At 54.0% G+C, this 9,465-nt stretch overlaps 2 protein-coding genes across 2 annotated transcripts; one reads left to right on the top strand and one right to left on the bottom strand.

Annotated features, from left to right (window-relative positions):
• Window positions 1-776: 776 nt before the first annotated feature.
• On the top strand, window positions 777-6,771 carry WDR55 (WD repeat domain 55). Its single transcript, XM_082454256.1, has 7 exons — window positions 777-1,083; window positions 4,976-5,076; window positions 5,170-5,257; window positions 5,361-5,540; window positions 5,635-5,734; window positions 5,824-5,993; window positions 6,075-6,771. Exons 1-7 carry the CDS (start codon window positions 893-895, stop codon window positions 6,394-6,396), a joined length of 1,152 nt encoding a protein of 383 aa, XP_082310382.1. The 5' UTR covers window positions 777-892; the 3' UTR covers window positions 6,397-6,771.
• Window positions 6,617-9,440, bottom strand: DND1 (DND microRNA-mediated repression inhibitor 1). Its single transcript, XM_082454265.1, is given in 5 exon segments — window positions 6,617-7,165; window positions 7,168-7,557; window positions 8,240-8,701; window positions 9,087-9,204; window positions 9,307-9,440. Coding segments are annotated over 5 exon segments (1,062 nt in total). The 5' UTR covers window positions 9,331-9,440; the 3' UTR covers window positions 6,617-7,097.
• Window positions 9,441-9,465: the final 25 nt, after the last annotated feature.

Here is a 9,465-nt window from a genome sequence, read left to right as displayed (position 1 = left end):
CTCAGATGAAGGTACCTAGAGGGTCACTAAGATCGAGACCTTCTGGGGGTTGACTGCCAGCTTAAAGTAAGTTTCTGCAAGTACCACCAAGCCTTGTGAAAGTAACCAAGATCCAGAGAGGAGCACATGCTCCTCCTTATCTGCCCCACCATACACAGTGCTCTCATCTTTGTGGAACCTTTGGTAACCGGAATGTCCAGAACGTCAACTGTTGTGCCCATTTTTCCTTTTCAGCAACTCCTTGCCAGCTCTCAGCGCCGCTGGCCCAGTCCCGCTGAGGGTCTGCAGCCAAACGGTAGGAACGGGCGGGGCGCTGTTGCTTTGGCCACGAGGATGTTCAGCATGGAGGGCTGCAGCTTAAGTGTGTGCGCGGACTGCCTGCTGTCTACGACCCCCGCAGGTCAAATTCTCGCGGCGTGGGCTTTTGTCGCTTATTGACCAAACTGGCTGTCGCTTGTCTTGGTCTTTCACCAAACCATGAACGACTGGCGTCCCGCTCTTCTCTCCCGAAGGCAGGCAGTCATCCTTTACTGATTGCGGGAGACGCTACCAAACTGTCAGCACCGCTCAGGAAAAGGGGAAAGGACTTAAACGCAGTTCCCGACTTTACGTGAAGTCACTAAGGAGGGGACTGATGGTTGCTCCGTCTATCTGACACAGGAACCTCCTCCGCTGCAACACTGGGAAGTAGCGGGATTAGGAGGCCGGGCTCCTCGGGTCGGTCCCTCCCACCAGCTGAGTCAGGCCCGCCTTCTCCGGGTTTCGGAGAACGCCTTGACGCCACTTCCTGCCTGGCCCTCTACCCCGGAAGCGGTGCCCTGGGCCACTCCCGACGAGTGACTGGTTCTTCGGTTCACCTACCAATTGCTGCGCGGCTCGGATCCTCTGCTTCATGGACAGCACGTGTGAGGAGAGGCCCGCGGAGGATGAGAGAGACGAGGAGGACCCCGACTCCACGGAAGCCCCACCCCGGATCCGGGACACTCCGGAAGATATCGTGCTGGAGGCTCCGGCCAGTGGACTGGCGTTCCATCCGACCCGCGATCTCCTGGCGGCTGGGGACGTGGACGGGGACGTGTTCGTGTAAGTGCGGGGCAGAGATGGGGGCGTGGTGAGCGTGGTGGGTGTGGGGCTGCTCGGTCTGGAAGCTCCGCAGCGATGGAGCTGGGATGAGGAGAGAAAGTTACAGGGAGACTAAGTTTACAAGACTCAGTCTTGTCCAATTCGTTTAATAACATTCGCCTTTAAGCAAGTTACCACACAAATCTATTGAAAGAACTGAGAGACAAAGTGGCTGGAAAGTCGTGACGGAGCCCGGACAAGCAGGCGTTGAGGACACTGTTATTTCCCACCGAAATATTGTATTGATCCTGAAACAGGACCAACGGGGCCCCCTGCTTTCGCTTCTTGCCCACTTTAATTGATCTTTCAAAAACACAAATCCAACCACCTCACTTCCTTGATTAAAACCCTTCAATAGTTTACCTTTGCTTTTAGAATTAAGTTGAAATTCCTTAATCCGGCTTTCAGGGCCTTGACCATCTGGCCCTTGCTCACTTTTATTTTTTGTTTTCTGTGCTTATTCATCGTTACCTTTTTTTTTTTTTAAAGCTTTTTTTTTTTTAAATTTATTTATTTATTCATTTATTTAATTTTTGGCTGCATTGGGTCTTCGCTGCTGCACGCGGGCTTTCTCTAGTTGCAGTGAGCGGGGGCTACTCTTTGTTGTGGGGCTCAGGCTTCTCATTGTGGTGGCTTCTCTTGTTGCAGAGCACAGGCTCTAGGCACGCGGGCTTCAGTAGTTGTGGCACATGGGCTTCAGTGGTTGTGGCTCGCGGGCTCTAGAGCGCAGGCTCGCACGGGCTTAGTTGCTCCGCGGCATGTGGGATCTTCCCGGACCAGGGCTCGAACCCGTGTCCCCTGCATTGGCAGGCGGATTCTTAACCACTGCGCCACCAGGGAAGCCCCCATCGTTACCTTTTTAATGTACCTTGAAGCCTCAGCTCCTTTGCACATGTTATTCCTTCTTCCTGGAATTTCCCTCACTTGCACCTATTGTCCCAGAGTTCCCAGCATCTCTTCACTCTTCAAACATGTCTCAGACTAAATTAGATTACCTGTTAGATGCTGCCTTGGCACCAGATACCTTTTCCTCATAAACTACATAATGGTGTGTAATCATACATCCGTTTGCATAATTATTTGAACACTGTCTCCTCCACTAAAAGAATGTTTTTTAAACTTTTTTGACCTCGCCCCACAGTAAAAATCGCTTTTATATTATGTGTGATGCACTCTAATATTTTCTGATTAATTTTATTCTGTCGTTATTGCGGGCACACACAGAAAATGCTGATTGCAGCTCAGTAATGGGTCATGACTAGTGTTTGAAAAACAACGTTCTGGAGTGTAATCTGTAGTCTCTTTAGTTCTCCATTTTATCTCCTGCTTCTAGCCCAGGGTTAGTGCTCAATACACGTTTGATTTTGAATAAAAGATGTAGGCTGGAAGCAGTGAAAAGCCACTGAAGGCATTAACCAGGAGAGTTGTGCTATCAGATTTACTTAATGAATTTAAACCCCAAATCCCTCATTAGCTGCAATGGCCTTGGGCAAGTTAATTTCTGATTTTCATCTTTGAAAATGGGAACAGTAGAGAATTCTCTGGCGGTCCCATGGTTAGGACTCCGTGCTTTCACTGCCAGGGCCCCAGGAACTAAGATCCCACAAGCCCTGTGGCTCCGAGGAAGGAGGGAGGGATGGAGGGAGAGAAGGAAGGAAGGGAGGGAGGGAGGGAGAAAGGGAGAGAGAGAAAAAAAAAGAGAAAGAGAGGGAGAGGGGGCTTCCTGGTGGTGCAGTGGTTAAGAATCCGCCTGCCAATGCAGGAGACACGGGTTCGAGCCCTGGCCCAGGAAGATCCCACATGCCACTGAGCAACTAAGCCCATGCGCCACAGCTACTGAGCCTGAGCTCTAGAGCCGGAGTAACTAAGCCCATGCGCCACAACTACTGAGCCTGCGCTCTAGAGCCGGAGCAGCTAAGCCCGTGCACCACAACTACTGAAGCCCACGTGCCTAGAGCCCGTGCTCCCCAACAATAGAAGCCACCGCAGTGAGAAGCCCGCACACCGCACCGAAGAATAGCCCCTGCTTGCCGCAGCTAGAGAAAGCCGCGCACAGCAACAAAGACCCAACACAGCCAAATATAAATAAAATAAATAAATTTATGTTAAAAAAAAAGAGAGGGAGGGAGGGAGAGAGAGAGAGAGTAAGGCAGGCAGGCAGGGAGGGAAAGCAAGGCGGGAAGGAAGGACGAAAGAAAACGGGAACAATAATACATACCTTGCAGAGAGGTTTACTGCTTTTATCCATGTTTACAGTGCCAGATACTTGGGAGTCACCCTGGACTTTTCTTCACACACCCCCCTGGCTTCTGTTTGTCTCCTCTTCTCTACCCTCAGCCACTGCCTTCTGGAGGCCTCAAAATTCTCCCATGACCATTCCAGAGAGGTTCCTTTTTCCCAAAGGATTCAATTCAGACTTCTGCTTGGCCTACATGGTTGTCTCAAGCCTAGTCCAGCCCATCTTTCCAGATTCAGCTATACTCTGTCTGCCCACTTGAACTCTCCTCATTCCTCGTGTCTGCCCTGGGAGAGACATCAGCATCTGCCTCCAGTATCTGCCCTTTGTTCTCTGCCAGGTGAACTACTTATTCTTCATGATCCAACTCACATGTCATCACCTTAGTTAGCTTTCCAGGGCTCTCTTCCCTTCCAAAGTATTCATTCAGTCTGTGTTTATTAAGCAGCTTTTTCATGCTAGGCACTGGGACAGAGCAAACAATAAGGAGACCCAGTTCTGCCTGCCTGGAACTCACTAGCAAGCAAGCACTTATTCATTCAACGCTTTTTGAAGATCTGCTGAGGCAGGCACTAGGGATAATCTCTGACAGGTACTTGCCTCAAAGCTGAGCTTACAGGCTGGTGCCTCTCTGCTCTACCTCCCTTTTCATCCTTCCGCCCCACGTGTTCACGGTGTGCCGTAATTTATTTTTTATTTTTTTGGCTGCGTTGGGTCTTCGTTGCTGCACGCGGGCTTTTCTCTGGTTGCGGCGAGCGGGGGCTACTCTTCGTTGTGGTGCGCAGGCTTCTCATCGCGGTGGCTTTTCTTGTTGGGAGCATGGGCTCTAGGTGCGTGGGCTTCAGTAGTTGTGGCACACAGGCTCAGTAGTTGTGCCGCGCAGGCTCAAGAGCGCAGGCTCAGTAGCTGTGGTGCACGGGCTTAGTTGTTCTGCAGCATGTGGGATCTTCCCAGACCAGGGCTCGAACCCATGTCTCCTGCATTGGCAGGCGGATTCTTAACCACTGTGCCACCAGGGAAGCCCAATGTGCCGTAATTAACTGTGGCTTTCTTTAGCTGCTGTAGACCTGGAGTGTAATATCCCTGTCTTACTAATCTTTACATTTCCAACTTCTGGGCTGTTCTGTCATTTTTGGACCTCCAGAGTGATACAGACCTAATCTTTCCCCAGGTTAGGGCTTTCAAAGATGATGAAGAGGGGTGGGGTGAGGTCACAAAAATGTACATTGAATGAAAAAAGGACCTCACATTTGAAGCTCATTGAAGATGGGAAAATGGGGGACTTCCCTCGTGGTCCAGTGGGTAGGACTCCGCGCTCCCAATGCAGGGGGCCCAGGTTCAATCCCTAGTCGGGGAACTAGATTCCGCATGCATGCTGCAATGAAGATCCTGCGTGCTGCAACTAAGACCCGGCACAGCCAAAATAAATAAATAAATATTAAAGAAAATAATAATATAAATACCTATTCATTTAAAAAAAAAGAAAATGGGATGGTAAGCTCCTTGGGCTTGGAGGTGTGCAAGCAGGAACTCCTAGGTAGGTGGAAGTTTGGCTAGTTGGTCTCTGTACTTCCAGGTGAGGTCTGGAGTCATTCACTCTTCTTCCATTCTCCCCAGCTTTTCCTACTCCTGCCAAGAGGGAGAAACCAAGGAGCACTGGTCCTCAGGTCACCACCTCAAGTCCTGCCGAGCCATTGTCTTCTCTGAAGATGGGCAGAGTGAGTATTAGGAAAGGCAGCCACCAGTGTGGTGGTGGGAAGGGAGCAATGAACACCACCATGACCTGGGCATTTCCCCCTCCCTCCCCACAGAACTTGTTACTGTCTCCAAGGACAAAGCCATCCATTTTCTAGATGTGGAGCTGGGACGACTGGAAAGACGCATTTCCAAGGCTCACAGGTAAGGGGAAGCCAACTGTGTGTTGAGATAAAGGGTAAAGATTGATTGGTACATCCCTACTGGGACAAAGGTGCTCAAAGAAGTCCTGTATCTGTGTCTCTAGTGTCCCCATCAACAGCCTGCTGCTGGTGGATGAGAATGTTCTGGCCACTGGGGATGACACAGGTGGCATCCGCCTCTGGGACCAGCGGAAGGAGGGTCCCTTAATGGATATGCGGCAGCATGAGGAGTACATTGCTGACATGGCTCTGGACCCAGCCAAGAAGCTGCTGCTGACAGCCAGGTACAGCCTCAAAGCTGCATCCCCTCCCTTCCGTGTTAAATGTTTCCCTCGGTGGGTACCTCCAGCCAAGCCTGCTGCTTTGCTCTCTCTACAGCGGAGATGGCTGCCTTGGTGTCTTCAACATCAGACGACGCCGGTTCGAGTTGCTCTCCGAGCCTCAGTCTGGAGACCTGACCTCTGTTACACTTATGAAAGTACAGCTGGGTGCGGCGGGATGGGGGTGTGCGATAGGGACTTGGTTTGATGTGGCTCCACAAACATGGTTTGCCCTGTTTCCCTGCAGTGTGGGAAGAAGGTGGCCTGTGGCTCCAGTGAAGGTACCATCTACCTCTTCAACTGGGATGGCTTTGGGGCCACAAGTGACCGCTTTGCCCTGAGAGCGGAGTCCATTGACTGCATGGTTCCAGTCACTGAGAGTCTGCTGTGTACCGGCTCCACTGATGGAGTCATCAGGTGAGAGGAGGCGGATGGCCCTCCAGTCACAGGAAGGGCAGACCTAACCGGCCCATACCGAACGCTTTTCTTTCTGTCCAGGGCTGTCAACATCCTGCCAAACCGAGTGGTGGGCAGTGTGGGCCAGCATGCCGGGGAACCTGTGGAGAAGCTAGCCCTCTCCCACTGCGGCCGCTTCCTGGCCAGCAGTGGCCATGACCAGCGCCTCAAGTTTTGGGACATGGCCCAGCTGCGGGCTTTGGTGGTGGATGACTACCGCCGGCGCAAGAAAAAGGGAGGGCCACTACGGGCACTGAGCAGCAAGGCCTGGAGCACCGATGACTTCTTTTCAGGACTGAGGGAGGAGGGAGAGGACGCCACGGCTCAGGAGGAAGAGGAGGAAAGTGAGGATGACAGTGACTGAGGGAATGAGCTGAATCTCAGGATGGGTTCTCAGTGGACAAGAGTCTTGCTTTCTGGGCTGGATCCCTAGAGAGGCTGGGAATTTAAAATATCCTATTGTGCACAAGAAGATGCTCAGGATCGGCACACTGATGTGGGGAAGTACTTGCCCTGTCGTAGCTGCTCACTCCACCAGTGTAAGACAAGCCCACAGCTGGGGCAAGACGGCACGGACACAGGTGTATACCAACCAGGGGTTTAATATAAATACAACCAGCATAGAAAAACTCAAAACTACGCATACACCAAAACCAGAATGCCAAGTGGTGGGGGCAAAGGCAGATTTCTGACCCTTTGGCTCAGCCAGCCCCCAAATAAAAACACCAACAAAGACAAATCAAGAAAATAAGAAGCAAAGATTCACGCTAAGCTGTGGGAGGAGAGAGGGGTGTGTGTGCGAGTGTGTGTCAGAGAACAACCCTGGGGTCAGGTTAAACCCCAGGCTGGGAGGGGGAAGGGAAGCTCCCTCACCACAACTTAGCCAAACTTGAGCTGCCCGGAGGTGCTGTGGGCCCTGCCCCAGCTGGGAGGCTGTGTCAGGCCTAGGGCAGTGCCCATGCTCCTCCCCTTCTTGGGATCAGATAGCAGCTGCCCAGGCCTGCTGGGCCAGGGACTGACACAGGCTCCGCCTACTCATTCAGGTTGCCTGGGGAGAGGATTAGGTCACTGCTGAACCATGGTACCTCCTGCCTCAGCCCCAGCAGACCGCAGGAGGCTGGCCCCAGACTCAATGCCTCCAGCAGCCGTGCAGACACAGCATCCTTGGCCACCTCATGCCCATCCTGCCCACTGGGGGCCAGCACAACCCAGATGAGGCCACTGAAGGGCACTGGATGCCCAGGGATCACCACCTGGTACCAGAATCGGTGCCAGCCAGCAGAGCCTGTGCCCAAACACTTGGTGAGGAACAATGGGCTGCCCAACTTCATCCGTTGGCACAGCAGCTGCAGGGCAGCCCAAGCCCCTTGGAACTCCAGCCCCTTGTCCCTGGCCAGGGCTACTTGGCTGCCCTCTGGCTGTAGGCACTGTAGAGAGGGATCCGTGAGCTGCTGGCGGAGTCGCTGCTTCAGGTCTGGCTTAAGCCACTCCACAGCCACCTGTTCTCCACAGAGGCGTGACTGCCCTGCAGGAAAAAGGCAGAGACAGGGCGGGGTCTAAGCCCTAGGCCCAAGCCCGCAGACCGGAGTCCTCTGGAGTCACACAAGCCTGTTTAATTTGTAGCCTCCCCATTTCCTGGTGTGACCCCAGGCAAGTTAAATAACTTCTCTAGGCTTCTTTGTGTTTACTTACAAAGGGAGTGCAATAACTGCTACCTTCTAAGTTTCCTTGGAGTACTGGTTGATTGCAGGCTTTGTCTACCTCATAACCATCAGAATAGCTAACCTTTACCATGAATACTTGCCAAGAACTACAGAATGTGCTAAATGCTGCTTAATTCTCAGTTTCAGGAAGCAAGTTCTACAATGGATAAAAGGTAGGCTCAGTTGGATTGCCTTGGGCAAGTCAATTTTTCTTAAAACAGTCTATCTAAAGAGGGACAACGTTCTATGTTTCACTGCAATGTGGAGTTTTAAGTCAGGAGATAGTGCATGTGAAGTGTGAAGTTTAGGTGAGTGGTAGCTGGTAGAACCGGTGGAAATTTAAAAACGTGAGGTCAGATAGTCTGTCTCAAACTCAAGTGTGTTTGACCCTAAGGTCTCGCGACTTTAACCCGCTATGCTGATCTACGCTGACGTGTTGAGGTAAAGTGCCGGGCAGAACGCGTTTAGCCCCAACCAGCGGCCCCTCGCAGTCTCCACCCCTACCTTCCACCAGGGCCTTTTTGGCCATGGCTGCGGCGCGGTGCGAGCTGAACTTGAGCAATGCGATCTGCGCGGGCGCCGGCCCGGGGCTGGGCAGCAGCAGCGCCTCCTGCAGGCCGGGACCCAGCGGCTGCAGCGCGAGCAGCAGCGCGCGGCGGCTCAGGCCCGGCGGCAACCCGTCCACACTCAGCTCGCACTTCTCGGTGCTGCGGCACACGAGCAGCGGGCAGGACGGCCGCAGCGGGTGGTTGTGCAGCGTGGCGATGGCGGCCTGGGCGCCGCGTCGCGAGCTGTAGCGGGCGTAAGCGAAGCCGCGGTTCAGGCCGCTGAAGGTCATCATCAGGCGGAACTCGTAGAGGCGGCCCACACGCTGGAACAGTGGGATCAGCTGGTGCTCGTACACGTCCTGGGGCAGCCGCCCGATAAACACTTCTGACCCGGCCGGCGGCGGGCTGCCCACCCATCCTGGGGGAAGGCGGGGGGAGGGGCACCGTCATCCACCCGGATGGTTCCGGGGTCGAGGTTCAGGGACCGAGCGCAGGAGGGAATATGTGTGCACACGTCTGTGAAATGGTTACAACACCCGTACGCCCCGGGTCGTTGTCATAGCTGGGTGACTGAGCTACCAACGGGGCTGGCACCTTAAGACTGGCTCCCTTCCTCGAGGGGGCGGGTGGGTGGGAAGCCACAGACAATGAGTTTTATCAGCCGGGGGGGCGGGTAACGGGGTAGTTAGAAGTTTCTGACTGTGGCGCCTCGGCGTAGGCCCCTCCCTCCCCCGAACGCGGCGGCTCGGGGCCGTCGAGGCTGCCCTAGCCCTCCCGTAGGCGTAGGGCTGGGACTACCGTACCTGGGGGTGGCCCGCCATACTTCCTCTGCCCGTTCACCTGCACCAGGCGGATGCCCGTCTCCCTGACCCACGCCTCCAGCGCCGCCTTGTTCTCTGGATTCACCCTCTCACACCACAGCTGAGGGGAAAAGGGCAGGTTGGAATGCCGTATCGCCGCGTCCACCCCCACCTCGCCTGTGATGTCCAGGGCTCACCGACCCCCTGGTAGGCAAACACTTACCTCACACTCCCGCTTGGACTGCATTGCTCTCCCGCTGGCTTGCTCGTACCCCCTTTATAACCTCCTCCCTATCTGCCCATCTGGAAGCTTCCCTACTCCTCCACCCCCCCAAGCTCTCATTGGCTCTGAGCACGACCCCGCCCACCAAGGGGGTGGGGG

The sequence above is a fragment of the Balaenoptera physalus genome (assembly GCF_965194825.1).
Source record: "Balaenoptera physalus genome assembly, chromosome: 3".
In the NCBI taxonomy this organism is placed as follows: Eukaryota; Metazoa; Chordata; class Mammalia; order Artiodactyla; family Balaenopteridae; genus Balaenoptera; species Balaenoptera physalus.
This window is presented reverse-complemented; position numbering and strand designations above follow the sequence as displayed.

Coding starts and splice junctions, on each gene's coding strand:
- WDR55 (XM_082454256.1), top strand. CDS start 893: ATGGACAGCACGTGTGAGGAGAGGCCCGCGGAGGATGAGAGAGACGAG. Junction 5,258..5,360: donor CGCATTTCCAAGGCTCACAG/GTAAGGGGAAGC, acceptor CTGTGTCTCTAG/TGTCCCCATCAACAGCCTGC. Junction 5,994..6,074: donor TCCACTGATGGAGTCATCAG/GTGAGAGGAGGC, acceptor CTTTCTGTCCAG/GGCTGTCAACATCCTGCCAA.